At 40.3% G+C, this 16,357-nt stretch overlaps 1 protein-coding gene across 2 annotated transcripts in view; it reads left to right on the forward strand.

The window, feature by feature from the left end:
- Positions 1 to 16,357, forward strand: part of LOC101170687 (slit homolog 3 protein) — a 296,346-nt gene that overhangs the window by 203,979 nt on the left and 76,010 nt on the right. For both annotated transcript variants that reach the window (XM_011479838.3, XM_011479839.3), the window contains 2 exons: positions 9,671 to 9,742; positions 14,226 to 14,389. In XM_011479838.3, coding sequence (XP_011478140.1) covers positions 9,671 to 9,742; positions 14,226 to 14,389 — 236 coding nt within the window. The remainder of the gene's footprint in view (positions 1 to 9,670; positions 9,743 to 14,225; positions 14,390 to 16,357) is intronic.

Here is a 16,357-nt window from a genome sequence, read left to right on the forward strand (position 1 = left end):
AGTGTGATGTCATCCATAGAAAATGGTTTATTTCCGGCTCAGGTCAAATGACGTCACATTTTTTGTTGGAACCTGACGTCGTCAGTAAGCATTGATTGGCCTGTCAGTCTGAGTCAACGTTTCTATGGTAACCACTCTGGCCAACAAGGAGTGAACTTACTGGAAGTGATTGAAAGGGGGCCACACCAAATCTGTCAAACATTTTTAACGTTAGACTTGAAACCACTTTTTCAGAAACATCTGAAAGTTGCACTGCAGAAAGAAATATAATGAAAATAAGAATGAGAAGAAGATTTTTTAAAAAGGGTATGAGAGGAAGAATGGCTACTCTGACAAACACAAAGACAGAACAATAACTATTTCATTTTTGATTGAAGTCTATGGGATTGTGGCTTCTTCGAGCCAGCACATACTTCCTGTTTGGAACGTGGGGGGGCGGGGTCACTCAGTCCAATTCTCATAAACAGTCAATGGCATCAACACACATTTAGTGATGTTGACAAATGACTTAAAGTTTCTCCACATCAATGAGAGTTGGGTGTAGGAATGGATTCCTTAAGTTAATGCGTCAAAAGGTTTTCCTAAAACTCATTTAAGATTTATTCTGCTTTCAAGCAAGAGTTTAAATTGAGAACTGCTCTCTTTGGGTCAATGAGGGGGAAAAAAATCTGACATTGTTTGAGTTGCACACATTCCAGGGCTTCCACTTGCTTTAGTGAAAGCCTGAAGAATGAAGAGGTTAAGCCAGTGTGTGGCTGAAGGAGTGAAGTGCTCTTGCTTTTCCTCCCTCCGTCTCTTTAAGCTGTAATGAGGCCTTTGCTAAAGATGCTGAGAGCTCTTCACACAGCCCAGTGAGCGGCCAGAGCCGGGCTCTCCTCTGCATCTGTGTGGGAACGCTCCCTGAGAAAACTGAGCAACTGCAGCAACAACTCGTCCCACCTCCTAAAAACGACAACAACTAAATTAATAATAAATGAATTCATCAATATGTATGATATATGAACAGCTTTACTAATGATATCAAAGTAGTTTTACTGTGTAACTCTTCTCCTCATTAATAATAATTGTTCGACATGATTCTGAGCTCTGAGAAACTGCAGCTTGACGTAAAAATTAAATCCAGACTCCTTTTAGTTTTGTTGCCAGTGTAAAATAATCAAATCAAGGTTTCCCTCTGATATCTCTGCCTTAGCTTACCTTTTCCTTTCCTTTTTTTTGTGCCAAATAACACGCTGTATTAAAATGTCCAATCGTCACTGCTCTGGAGTTCCAATTTGGGTCTTGACAGAATTTTAATGCATAAGACGAGTGTTTGAGCTCGAGCAAACTTAGAGGAAATAAATGCCGTTTTTTTTTCTTTTTTGGTGGAGGATATATAGAAATCCTTTTGTTGTCTTATTGTTGTGAGATATTTAATGCAATAGATTTTTAGTTAATCAGCATACGTTATACTTTTAATAAATTGCAACCACCATAGCTTTAAAATACATTTTTCTATGTAAAATCCGTCTTTTTTTCTCCTCACGTAACATTATATATTACTAACCTACAGCCAACCAAGTTTCACAGCAACCAATGGAGTACTTACTGCACTTGTCCATATAGCTCAATAGGATTCTGCAATCCAACGTTGAATTGTTAAACTACCCATTTTCTGAATGCAGACGAGCCTTAATCTGTTTAAAGGTCTTAACAGATTAAAGCTCAAGAGCATCCAGGGAAATGTGGCTCTCTATTATCACCAGACATGATGACGATGATGAAGATCAAGGCTTTGGAAGACCATTTTTCTGTTTCAGATGCATTTCAAATATATTGACGGAAATAAAAGACAAACAACCTTTAAACCTCTAAGTTCAAACCAAAGAAATAAAAATACTAATAGCTCAGTAGTTGTATTTAGACTGTTTAGTTCAGCTCTCTGTGCCATTTTTGTGATATGGCTTTTAATTTTCACAATTCTTAAACTGCTAACTTGCATTGATCAAGTCGTTAATGTTTCTTGAGTTCATTGTTTTAAAGACACAAAAAAAACAGAAAAAAACACAGTTTTCAACATTAATTCCAAAGAAAACATGTAACTCCAAAGTGCATCAAGTCACGATGGTCATGGTCAGGTTACAAAAACAAAGGTCCTGGTTTTTTGGGACGCTTTTAAAAAGTCAGACGTCTTTGGACCAAAACATTCCAACCACTGTGATAACTGTTAACATCCTGCAGGTCTCTGGCTGAGTTGCCAATTCAGCAAATAGTAATTTTTTTTTAAACCAACACAGTAAAAAATAGGCAACTAACACGAGAAGAGGATTTTTTTTTTTTTTTTGTCTGATAGGACTTTTAGAGGCTTGCTAAATGTTGAAACCATTAGGTGGGTGCTGCTGTCAGCCCCTCCCACATCCCAATCACTTCACTCATAGAGCAGAAATAAAAGATACAGGCTCAGTGGTTGGACCGATATTTCAACAGAAAAACAAAAAAACTCAGCAAGCTGTGAACATGTGATGAACTAATCAGCCACACACGATTGTGTGTTGATCCACAGTTAGTTATGTTAATGTAATACAATCTATATCATTACCAGATATTTGTTGTTATTTGTAGCAAAAGGAAACTTGTGCGATCACTCGTGTGATCATAACTTTACTTTGCATTCCATCGAGTTGGGGATAATTTTCCTGTAATAGGAATTGATTGTAGATTTTATAGCCAATAGGTGGTAACGCAAATGTTAGACTTTGTGATCAGTGCTTGCAAAAGTCTAAAATTGCCAAATGATTATATAAGACTGAGCTTAACTGGATTGCCTATTGTCCATTTCCCCACCTTTTAAAATTGACAGGGCATTTTCTTTCCAACAAAGAACACGTGTTTGAAAAGTGCTCTTGGTGTAAACTCCTTACTAATTGCAAAAAAATGTCTTAACTTGAATTGTTAATGTGTGTACCTCTCCTCTTTTCCTCAGACTCCATCTAATGTTAAAGATTACAGGAGGAACTAATGACACTCAACAGCCAGTCAATATGTCCTCTAATCACAGTTATAAAGTTATAACGTTGTGTTATAGTGACCGATGTAATTCAAACGTTCCATCAACATATTGATCCATGTCTGTTGAGGTTGATTAAGCATAATAGAGACCAATAGAAAGTCTCTCCCTTTAGTTTGGTTTGTAATAACTCCACACTGGAACCTAAACACGTGCAGATTTGTGGATCCACTTCCTAAAGCATGAAAAACCAACACTTCCTGCGTCCAGATGGCCTTTGGGGAGTTTCTCCTAAACAATGAAATGAGGTTTTAGATCTGCTGATGACTTTATAGCTTAAGAATGCTTAAAGATGTTTGTATCCAAAAAGCAAACAATTGTGTTAAAAAAAGTCGGAAGTCTGCTGTGAAAATGTACATTTCTGCAGTTTATTGATTTTCAAATCTAAATAAATAAAGCTAAAAGATAATTCTAAAAACGAATAATATTAAAATTGTTATTCCAAAAAATTCACACAAAAAATATATTGTTCCGCTAATATTTTTTAAATTGAATAAACAAATAAGAATAAAGTTTTGTGTTGAAAAGTGATTTTTTTATTCCATTGTGTCAAATTTTAACCCCCATAGGATCAATTCTGAAATGTATCGTTTTGTAAACTATTCCTCCAAGTTGTGATTTTTTACAGAACTACAACTGGTGACAAAGGATCCAGAATCATAGATAAATGAAGGAATCTATCACGTCTTGCTTATGTCTCTTTAAATTCCTAAGTGGTTAAATTACAGCAATACTTTACTTTGTCTTTTGGTAACTTTAAGTCCTCCCTTTGGAAAAAAAAAATAATGTCCCTCTGTTATTGTTGAAAATAGAAGTTGTTACAAATAAAAGAAACCCAATTTTTCTGAATGCTTGGATAAAACAAAGTTAATAGTCTAAAAACAGAAAACAGTTGAAAAAAGCTTTGTTCTCAGGACTGATTTATGCACTAAATAAAATACAAATCTATACATTTTTTTAATGATAAAAGACAAAAAGCCTTTGGAATTTCTGTAAACTTTTTCCCACAAAAACTCCAAAAACAGCTTCAGGAAAAAGTTTATTTACCAAGAAAGAAAAATGACACTAAAGATTGTGTAGGGACAACACATTAACTATAGAACTGCAGAATAACATGAAAGAAAGTATCAAAATGAGTAAAAATGTTACACACTTAAAAAAAAGAAGAAAATGGGACTATGTACAATCAGAACTTGAGAAAATGTTTTTTTAAAATGAGTTTATGTGACTAACTATTGTATGTGTAATGTGTGGACAAAGTACAGTAAGATTGTTGTTGGGGAATAAATGAGTTTTATTCCCCATTTTTGACAGTTAAAAACAAAACAAACACCAAAAAAACTTCAATAAGTCCCAGATAAAAAAAATCCTAAATTTTGTCATCAATCGGGAAAGTTTTCATGGCTGTTTAACACTCTGACTGCAAAGCAGAAGATGTTAAAAGAGTGCGCATGAGGAAGAAGATTGATGATGAAGGCTTTGACCTCCGGGTGTAGGCTGTTGCAGAGACACATGTAATAACATCGCTTTTTCTCACACACACACACACAAACACACACACACACGTACAAGCATAAACACGTCTGATAGTATCTCTGTGGCTTCCCCCTAAAGAGTCTCCTCCATCACTGCAGTGGGCCTTTTACTGCATTGGAGGGTCAAACACACACACACACACACACACGCACACATGTGTGAGCACGTATACATTCATGCTGACTCCAGAATGCATACATTAAATGAACACGCTCAGAAATGTGTGGGGTGGTCAAACATGCATTTAGAGATCAAGGATCTCTCCTGCAATGCCACCGCAGAGGTCACTGCAGTCTGCAAAAAAAAGCTGAGTGGGCATTTTGTGAAGGCGCAAGGGTGTGTGGCAGACACCAGAGCTGGATCATTTCTTAAGCCTTTTTTTTGTCCTCCTTTCTGAAATGACCTCATCTATAAAAATGAGTCTGCAGGACAGAAAGAAGAAAAGAAATCTGACTGAAGACGTTTGCAAAGAAAGGGGAGAGAAACTCAACTATGATGTGACATTTTACAAGTCAGATGTGTCTCTAAGCTGATAACTCACATAAATTCTCTATCCGTTAGTGTTTTTTATTTTTATATTGATTTAAAAAAAGACTTTTTTATGATCTGGATGGCTCTGTAACCTTTTTCAGGGTGTTCCTCGCCTCTCACCCAAAGACAGACAGAAAAAGCTTCTGCCGACCTCCTTGATCTTTTCTATTGAGCTCTGTCTTCCCTCCCCCTGATAACCTCCAGCCTTTTCGCCCTGAAGGCCCCCGCCTTGTTGTTCAGCTGCTCCTGCAGGACGCCACTAATCCAAGCTTTATTTTTCCAACACTTTGCTGGTGGGGATAAAGTTCTTTTCCACGGAAATGAATGCAGACACACTCTCTGCCATTTTGATCTTTCTCACCTCTGGAGGGAACCACAGGCTGCATCTTCAGAACCTCTTTCAGTGTCACTGACCGTCTCCCAGAGGTGGGAACACATCACCACTCATATCTTGACCTTCAAGTATCAAACAAGTCCCGAGATGCTGCGGACAGGCAAGTCAAGTAAAGACAGTGCTCAGGTCAAGTTATTGCCTCAGTCGATGCCGTAGTCACATGCGCACGTATGGCGGGGTTGACCCGTACGGGAGGAATGGCCGTGTATAGGTGGGTCCCCCTGAGGTTTCATACGGCCACCTTAAGGGAGGAAAATGGAACATGCCATTGCTGTGTGTGTGGTAAGTATATCGTAAAGTATTTGTAAGGATGACATGCAGGTGATGCCACTCTCTAGTCCAGTGTTTTTCAACCTTTTTTGAGCCACGGCACATTTTAACCTTGATAAAAGTCTCGCGGCACACCAGCATAAAAAATAAAAATAAAAAAAAAAGGAGAAACTCTAAAGTCTGTATTGATCTGACAGCGGATCCCGCGGAAAGCTACACAGCTAAATATGAGCTTTAACTGGTCTTTTTGTTGGAGCTAAGCAACTTCGAAACAAGGAAGGACTGAGGACTTTCACCACTTCTTTTCCGAAAACAGCTGACGCTACGGCTAAATCGTGGTACCGCCATTCTTATCAAAATGTATTTAATAGAATCAAACAAACCAAAGTCTTTTATGATCTTTTATATTCCTAACTACTCAGTTTTTATAATCAGGGCCTGTTTGAAATTTTCCTAAGCTAGCTGACTGCTGCGTGTTAGCACGACGTGCATCAATCACAGTGTAAATTAAAAATAATAAATCAAGAAAGGCTTTTTAGGTTGTCGAACTTTTGAAATATAATGCAGAAAAAGCAACCATTAAATTTAAGAAAAGCTTAATTCCTTTCATGTATCTGAATCAAGTCTCAGCCTAGTCTCAAGTCATGAAAATCAAGTAACCAAGCATTGAAGTGGAGTATTTCTTCAGTGTCAGTCAAGTCTCAAGTCAATCAAGTCAAGTCATGTGACTTAAGTCTCACTTCTGGCTTCTTATCTTGTTTTTTTTCTTAAAAATAATCTGCGATAGGATCCACTTTTCTCAGTCAGACAAGAACATTTTTACGCTTTTCTCTCTTTTTGGGGAAATTTTTAAGGTTCAAACCTGCACAGAAAAAGAGGTCCAGGATTATAAAAGGAAAACAAGGATCTGATCACGATCAGGGATTTCTGTAAATCCGGCAAACTGTCAGGAACTGGTGGTGAAGGGAGCCAAAATGCAGGAGACAGGCATGGTGACAGAACACAAAACATTTGAATACACAAATTGAAACATGACAAAACCATGGGAGCAGCAAAAAGCAGAAAAGAGCAGATGACCAGAAGCTAAGACACTTGAATAGGCTGAGGGTAATTAACTGAACTGAAGACCGCTGTGGATCATGAACCTGAAGGTGGACTGACTGACTGACAAAGAAAACCAGAAAACATGACCAAGAATAAAGACAAACAACAAACTAAACCTCAGAATCCTTAAACAAACTGAATACATTCTGTACAGGAGACACAGCACTGACATTAATTGATATGGTCAACAGCCAATCAGGATGCAGAACACAGAGCGCTGTAAAAAATGAAACACATAAAAAGATGTAAAATTGCACTGAAAGAATCAGCAAGACGAAGCACGACATGGCGAGGGAAGACTGGACTCAGAAACTTGACTTGCTCAGGGGGACATCAGGCAAAGTTGCCGCACAGATCTCCAATATTTACAGTAAACAAATATAGCGATTTATTTCCACAGAGAAAGCGGAAAGCAAACAGTTAAAGTCTGGAGGAGCGGCAGAGGGAGGTGTAGCTGAAACTGCTAGAGACTGCTGTACTCGTGGTCTGGCAGCTAATGACGTGCTGTAGTAGCATCAGCTGCAGCAAAATCAGGGAAAACAAACAGATTATTATTATTATTTAACGGTCAAATGGTTTCCACGGCCACAAACCTGAAAATATATTTATAAAAATAGTCTGAAAGTCCGAGTTGCGTTCAAATTCAGTGACTACCTACATATAAAGGAAGTTTTTCAAAAGAGCAAAAACACGCCTTTTATGTTCCTCCTTCTACATACATTCCTGAACACGTTTGAAGTTGAAACATCACAGGTTTTCATGGCTCTCTCACATGGCTGGGGGCCTGTAAAATAAACTGGAGACTATGGCCAGAGTATTAACGGACTTCTGAGCGGTGTTTCTGAGTGTTTTCCTTGGCCTATGCCAGTGGGTCCAGTTGCTCATTTATTAAGGCAGAGCGAGGTTGGGGGGGGGGGTCTGAACAGGGGCGAATGGGAGAATAACTGACGGGGAAATTGCAGAGGAAAATGATTGTTATTCCACAATTAAATTATATATGCTGGGTGGAATAACCCCTGTCAGGGCAGACCATAGTGGTGCGCTTTTGTGTGTGTGTGTGTGTGTGTGTGTGTGTGTGAGTGCGAGTGTGAAACTCTATCCATCCATCCACCAAGGCCGCTGAGGCTGTCCTGGCAGGAACGACAGAGCGGAGAATCGGAAGGAGACAGGGCTAAAGAAAAAGGAACGTCAACAGAGTGAGCAAAAAGGGTCTATTTTGGGCCTGAGTGGGTGTTAGTGAAAACACAGCAAACCCCTGTAATGAACCTTTTTGGCCACTCGTGACGACAAAACGCCACATGGAAAATAAACCCTCCTTGATTCTTGTGGGCCAAATCATCCAGCGGTTTCGCCGTGTGTTTGGGCACAAACATTCTGCAGATGTGAGAAAATCCTTTCATCTGGAATTAGCTCCATTTCTCTGGAAGAAATCTGACCTTGTCCTTGTTTGAAAGCGTTAAAAACCGCCTGTCAGCTGTGAAAAATGACCTGGTTTCAGATACAGTGAGGGGAAAAAAAAGAACGCCTGGTCACTTTTCATTCTTTGCGAAACAATGATTCTGTGAGCGCACACGCGGGTGATATGCAAAGCAGCCTAAACTAACCCCGTTTGCTGGCCAGTGAAATTAATGATCTGTGAAAGCTGGGCAAAAACAAAAAAAACAGATTATGTTGGCTGGTGCAGATGTTGGCTTGAAGAAAGAATACGTTTCTGTGTAGGTTTTTACAATTTCCAAATAAACTCAAGCCTCTCATTTAGCTTAAAGTCAGCAGTCTTTCCTTTTGTTGTATTCATATTTTTAGATCCAATTTCATGGCTTGTTAGCATAATAGGGGTCAGTCTTCTGCTAAAATCAGAAGACAAAATATATTTTTTAGAATTTTAAATTCTTTTTGGTGCAAACGAGTGAATTTCTGAAAGAAAAAGATGAAGAAGCAAAGACGTTTTTACAGAAACCCAGTTTGATCAACTTGTAAGATCTTTGAAATCTTTATGTGATTTGTTTTCATGGAAAGGCTTTGTGTATTACTTTTTTCCGCTCTTTATGGGTCCAAATTGCACATGGACTCTATGGGACACCTACAGAGAGAATGGTAGTTCTGTAGCACAACTGTAAATGTAAAATACAAATGTTGCAGACAAGATATGTTGTGTTCAGAATGTTTTCTCAACCTTTTGTCTGACTTTAAAGAAACTAAAGCAAAAGTTAAAATAGCTATTAAGTTGTTGGATTGTATAAAAATGTTTCTAATCTGTAATTACTTTGGTTAATTCCACTTTTCTTTTTTATTTCATAAACAATTGTAGAATGGAAAATAACATTTTCTTAAAGAAGTTAGATGTATTCCTGAAATTACACGATGTGGATTTTAGTTATGCTTTTTAAAAATCAGGGATTTTTTTGTTCTTGTGTAGATGCTGTTCATTTTTGATTAAACGTCAAGGTTCTGATTAAAAAAGTAGGAATTCATGATTTCGCCAGGACCCTAACCCTAACCCAAGCTTGTAGTTTTCCCATGTGTGTTTGTGCTGAGTCATGCTTTCTTGTGTTGAGTGGTGATGCCTTCAGATTTTGTTGATCACATCAGATTTTCCGCTGTCAACAGCTGTTTCCTTTTCAGTAAATGATTCATTAATTGAAATCCATTGTTTTCTGTTAGTCATTGTCAAGCCCCGCCCCCACCGACTTAAAAAAAAAGGGACATTTTTCGAAACATTGAACATTTTTACCATTCTTTTTGTTTTCTCTTCTCTCCCTGTTTGTCTTGCATGTGTTGGTCCTGAACAGCACCCTCAACAACAACAACATCACCCTCATTCCACTGTCCAGCTTCAACCATATGCCCAAGCTGCGGACCCTGTGAGTATGACCGTCGGGAGATGCACACACACAAGCTAATGTGTCAACACACACACAGACAAACACGCGCTCTGTGTGCCATCCAGAAAATCAGGACCCAATAAGAAACAGATTCCTCCATTGTTTCATGACTGTGAATAATCATTAGGCCATTACGTACACACTACCAACCCTAAAGACCCACAGAGATGATATGGCGGTCCACACACACATACAAACACACACTGCTGTGTGTGAGCGCACACTTGAATGATGGTAACCTCATTAATGCCACAAGAAAGGCTTGTTTAGGCTCTGTAGTTCAATCTGCTTTGATTCATTAAAAGAGCGCTCTCCACTGATGTTCCTGATGGAGGAACAGACACACACACACACACACACACACACACAAACACACACGCAGTCCCACTCCAGCATAGACCTACAGCCGAATCAGCTCTTCAGATAGATTTTGAAGGAGCCTTTGATATTATTTGCTATATTTCTTTTGTGCTGAGTTGTAAGAAAGGGATTTTTAAAGTCGCTAAGGACACACCGTTGAATGGAGACAGGGATTCTGTTTCACTGTGATGTCATAAAGACCTGGTCACATGCTCACAGCTGGATTTTCTTTCTCAACAACTTCATAAAGATGTTCTTTTGTAAAAAAGAGAGTTTCAGAAACAGCTTGAGAAAGGAGACAGGATAACATTTGCTGAAGACCTCTTATCATTGCAGCCATTCCCGGTATTTGACTTTGGCCCATCATCATTCATCAACAGCCAGCCGCACATAGCAGGATTTCTATTTTCCCCTCTTTCTCCTGCAGCTGTAAAGGCAATGCAGCTTGAAATCAGCCCTTTAGAAATTGGATTTCAGGCAGCAGAATGGCCGCACAATTGCCAGCAGATTGAGGGCAGAGTTACCAATATTCAGTATGTTTTAATCAAGCGCAGAAGACTTTTTCAGTTTTTTTGGCCCCTCTTATCTCCCCCACTTGCTCTTTCTCCTTTAGTTTTTTATGCATCCAATTTTGGTTCCGTCCTTTTCTGTACATTTGAGAATCTTGACCTATTTTGATTTAAATGTGAATCCAAAATGTCTTCTTTTTAGTATTGCTTTTGCATCCTCTGACGTATGTCTCTCCTATACGTTCCCCTCTTTATTCTTACTTTGACTAACAATAAATCAATCAAATGCTATTGTTTAGCATTTTACAACTACCACTGATTGAACCAAAGGGTTTCCCATGAAATCAATGCTTAAGCAACATTAAAATACTATAAGTTTCAAAGGTAATTAAAGTAGCTCTTTCAAATTACTTTGGTCACAACTGCCCTTGTAGGTGGAGATGGGCCTTCTGTGGGTGAAAAATGGGCAAACCTGTTGTTGATAAACCTGTTGTGGCCTAGGAAATATCAAGATCACAGAGTGCTTGGTGGGCCTGTACAGCAAAAATGTTTATGGACATTTTTTCTACAGGCTTGCTGCAGGCGACAGGTCATAACAAAAACTTTTACAACACATAAAGGTGAAGCAAAGCTGAAGTAAGTGAAATGGAGGCACAGATTTTTCATTTGCTTGAAAGGAGGAACTTAGACAATCAGAGGATAGTTTGTATGGACACCCTACTGGCGTCCTATGGTCACTTACCTATCACCTGTACACCTCGTGTAAGCCATATTTGCGCCCGAGTGTTGTGTAAGTAGACCGGACGGCAGCATCACTTGTATGTCACAAGTGTGTGTAACTTGCATTAGTCTTAAGAATAATTTACGATCCACTTTCATTTTCACGACGTCTGTACCCCACACCTTCACTCTTCTTAAGATGCTCCTCTACAAACCCCCATGCACCCAGACCACCCAAAAACCCACAGCACTCGAATGGGTCACCCGCCAGTACCCGTGCCTGTGACTGCATCTTTACCGGTAGATGTCCCTAAAGTGATGGCTCCTTGTATGAACATTTAGATTCGTGTAAATCTGGTAGAACCCTCATACCCATCCCCTACTTAGATAGGTAGATCTACTGCTTTCATGCCCCTTTTCTGCAACCTTCTGAAATTCTATTAGGAGTAACGATGCCGCATCACCCACAGCGAGCTACGACTCGATGAAAGAGGCTGAACTTCCACGCCGCATATGAGTTTTTGTAATTTGCTTTGGTAGGAGGTTATTTGGAAGAGAAATCAAGTCAAACAGATGGACGCAGAGACATTCACCTACTGCCGTGCGCTACCCCCATACTCACCTGCCTGCATTAAATGCAACAGACACAATCAGACTGACTAGCAGGCACACACATCCATACGCACAAGCACGACACTTTCGTCATACCCCCTGCCTGTTCTCATTCCCTCCTGTGCTTTAATCCTACTTGTCAGTAATTAAGGCTAAGCAGGGGGGTGGACCGAGACATGGCTATCTCCAGGCAGGGGTTTGACTATAAACTGGATTTATAATGGGAGAGCAGTATTAAATCTTGCTGCCCCCGCTGCTAACGTCAATGAGACCATCTCTGTTCTATAACAGGATTTGTCCTCTGCTTTATTGCAAAAGGAGGCCTGTCTTCTGAAAGGCTAGATACCCCGTCTGGCATATAATACACTGACAAGACATTCTCCTTTTCAAATGCTCTTCTCCTCCTCCTCCTCCTCATCTCTCCACAGCTGGCACAGCCTGTAGAGTTACAGTGCTGCCAAACAACATTTTCCATTCATCCTCTATTGAGTTGTACCTTCTAATTAATGCTCAGGTTTATTTTAAACAGCGCGTATAGTGAAATGTTCACTGAAAAAGATTAAAGGCGGCAGCAGCTCTCATTAGCAACAAAGAGAGAAACTGCTGACTGTTTTGGCTGCAGAGAGCTTGTGAGACATGGTGGACTTGGTCATAAAAACCAACTAAATGCAGCACCAAAGAGCACAGCTCAACCAAGCGGCTATTTTAATGCAAATCCTTTTAATTCTAGTGGCTTTAATGCTCAAAATGTAACCCAACAAGCCGTGAGTCAGGATGCTTCAGAGTTAAAACAGGATTCTTGTCTTAAATAAGTGTTAATGGAACTAGAACAGTGAATCAGGTTGAACCTGATGCTACCTTTACACTGAAGACAAAGACATGTGTAACTTTACACATTCAAGAACGTGCTTTTAGCATAGTGTTCACACTGGACTGTGGCTACCAGATACTATCACGTGTTCCACAGTTGGAAGAGGCTTGGTGTGATATGTCAAAGTGGAGTAAATCTGCTGAATCTTACTCCAGGCTTTTTCTTTCAAAGCTCTATTCCAATATACAAAAGACTTGTTGTCATAGAATTCCTTCCATGCACAAATCACAACTGTAAATCTCACTTTCATGATTATTTTTCCAGCACTTCCTTGAATTAAACAGGGCGCTACCCACAAGTCACTTTTAAGTCCCTGATTGGTCAAAGTTCAGCTGGTTTAACTTTCAACACACGTTTAGTAAATGCGCATTTTGTACGTAGAGCCCAAAAATTGACTTAAAAACTTGCGTAGCGATGTGTGAACGCGACGGCTTTGAACACAGGAGCCCGGAACACGGATATGTGTGTGTTTACATTGACTGTTCATTGAAAGTTCCCGCTTAAATGTTGCCGGGGACGGTGTGAAGGTAGCATCAGAAAACTCAATTGTTGAACAATCAGTTCGGCCAGTTTCTGCACACGACTGTTTTGCAGGGGATGGAGAAAAATGCTCGAACAAGTGGTAGGATACATGGCTTTTCATTTTGCTCTTTATGTTTTTGCACACCATTGCTCCTAATGCCTTAGTCACAGTTCCCCTAACGGATGGATTCGGGATGTCTGTGGGTGAAAACTTGTCCAACCTGCACTGGATACGCAGGTTGCCCTCATGAAATATCCAGATTGTTGACCAATCGGCGAGCGCGTAGGCTGAAAATGTTCATGTCCATTCTATAATTCTATAATCCATGTTTTGAACCCCATGAAGCCTGAATTTATTTCAAGGGATGAAAAAAAAATATTTCTGTTTTTGCTTTCAAGTAGACACTAGATTAAGGTAATTTGGGAGTAAAAGTGGTTTGATGCAACAATAGGCATGAAGGGGTTAAATGTATTTGGTGTTGTGTTTTCTGTCCACACACACTGTTAATATTGCCTTTGTAAAGTGGGTTGTTTTGTTCCGGATGTCCCGTCTCAAAGGGGATTTTCCCCCTCACAGACCTTTAGAGGGAACACTTCAAATATTACCATGTGTGTGTGTGACCGTCTGTTTGTGTGCCTGTTTCATCCACACTCCAGGTCCAAGATTGATGCAAGCCGTGTGAAATATTGAACTTGCTATATTTGTGAGCAGACACAGATGCAGTCCCACCTCCAGCACTAATATTGGCAGGGTTTATTTGAAACTCCACCTGGAGTGGACGTTTAGGATGAGATAGCCACGTGCGTGAACTCAGTGACATCATGTCAGCTCTACTATATTTGTCTCTCTGTCTCCATCTGTTCTCAGCCGCCTCCACTCCAACAACCTGCACTGTGACTGTCACCTGGCCTGGCTCTCTGATTGGCTCAGAGCCAGACGAGGCTTGGCTCCCTTCACCCAGTGCATGTCCCCTGCCCACATGAGGGGCCTGAATGTCCCAGATGTGCAGAAGAAGGATTTTGTCTGCAGTGGTAAGTAAACAGCAGCATACAATGCATTTAAATTAGTCTTGTTGCAAAAAATCCCCCTCCAAACTGCAGTTGGTTAATGCTTTTGCAAGCTGTGCTCCATAGAAGTCGAAATGAATTAATTACAGAAGGCCAGTTAACCCTGGCTGAACCCCTCCAGTCCCTCTCAACCTGGACACTGACATGGTTGATTTTGAAGCTAAATGGAGTCTTTAGCTGAATGAAAGGTGTCTGGCTCTCACCTCCTGGACCGCAGCTGTCGGCGGCGGTCTTTGTTAAACTGTCCAGGACGCCGCTGCCAGCTGCACGTCATTCCAGCCAGGACCTGCAGCGGGTGGAGAACTGCTTTATGTCGGCAGACTCGCTGGTGCTGCAGAGCAGAACAAACACTGTTGTTGGCAGCTGCAGAACAAGACTGAGGAGTCCAGTCTGACCAGAGTTAATCAGCTGAATGACACTGTGGGGAACTCTTCAAACCCAACAGGACCAGACTCAAGCTGGGTAAAACATGACAAGGAACCGGACTTTTCCTGGGATAAACATCTCTGAAAATGTGTGTATTTGGGGGAAATACACCTGCCTGATGCCTCAGCAGGTGCAGAACAATTTATGTTTGTATTCTGTGCATTTTTATGTAGCCTGAGCAGCACAAACCTAATCATGTTTTGTAATCACATCCAAGTTTCTTTCTTCTGTGGTCCTAAATTCAAAACAGAGGTTTTGCAGTGAGACTTCAGTTTGAAATAATAATTCACTTTATTTCAGATGCGGTCCATAAAAGAAGACAGATACAACATATACAATAAAAAAAATAAATAAATAAACAAATGAAAAATTAAAAAACGAAATTACAGTTTACAACCATTTAAAAAAAGAGTATAATCTCTGTGCCCAGTGTTTCCTCAAGGCGGGGGTGTAGTGGCATGAGCTTCTTTTGGGACCAGTCAGAGACATGATAATTGCATTTTTAGACTTGTCCAGGCACTCCATGAGGCTGGATATAAGCTTATGTAGAAGTGCTTCACAGGTGGGGATGTGAGCATCCACAAACAGCTGACTGGCTCTGTACCATCTGGGCACCTGTAGCAGAAGCCTAAAGGCCACCATGAATTTACGGAATGTGCCACGTCCATAATTCCACCATAGAGGAGCCGTGTAAAGAGGAGTGCAGTAAGCTCTGAACAACGAACACTTTACTTGAAGAGAACACATACTGAATTTTCTCATTAGCATATTTGCCTGTGCATAGAGTTTACAGGATTGTCTCTGAATGTCTCTGTTATCCCGCCAATCATCAGTAATGAAACATCCAAGATAAATGAATTTTATAAAACACTACGGTCAATTCTCTTTGGCACCTGTCAACTGGATGAGAGTACAACTTAAAGTCCCACTCCAATCAACTTCTGATCTCTAAATCGTTCCCACTGGTCTTTTCATTACGATTATGCCAATTTGAGTCAGAACAATAATAAAAAAGTGTCATTTTCTAGGACATGGTTTCTGCGGAGCAGGAGGAGTTCATTAGAAATGCACCTCTGAGTGGGCGGAATTGTTGGTACGGAGTAAGCCTCATCCCACTTCCCCCCATCTATTTACATTCTCCCGTTAGCTTACAGCCCTTCAAAACCCCAACCTAACATTAGTGGTGCAACAAAAATGGCGACCAATATTGGAGCCATCCAGTTTTTATCCAGATAGCAGCTCAGACGAGGAAAACAAAGCAGTTCATGGATCTATTTGCCTGCGTGTGCATGCATGAGAAGGGAGCGGAGCAGGGAGCTTGAGGCCAGCCCAGCCCAACTACAATGTTTTTCCAACAGCGTTTTTTTCATCTGCCCATGATTCAATCTGACTCGAATAAAGAAATCCCCAGAAATCCCCATTTTCCTTTGAGTGGGTCTTTAAAAAGTGGTACAAACATGCTGACATGAGCAGTCTCCATGTTTACTCTCATGAACACTCATTGGT

The sequence above is a fragment of the Oryzias latipes genome, chromosome 10 (assembly GCF_002234675.1).
Source record: "Oryzias latipes chromosome 10, ASM223467v1".
Lineage (NCBI taxonomy): Eukaryota > Metazoa > Chordata > Actinopteri > Beloniformes > Adrianichthyidae > Oryzias > Oryzias latipes.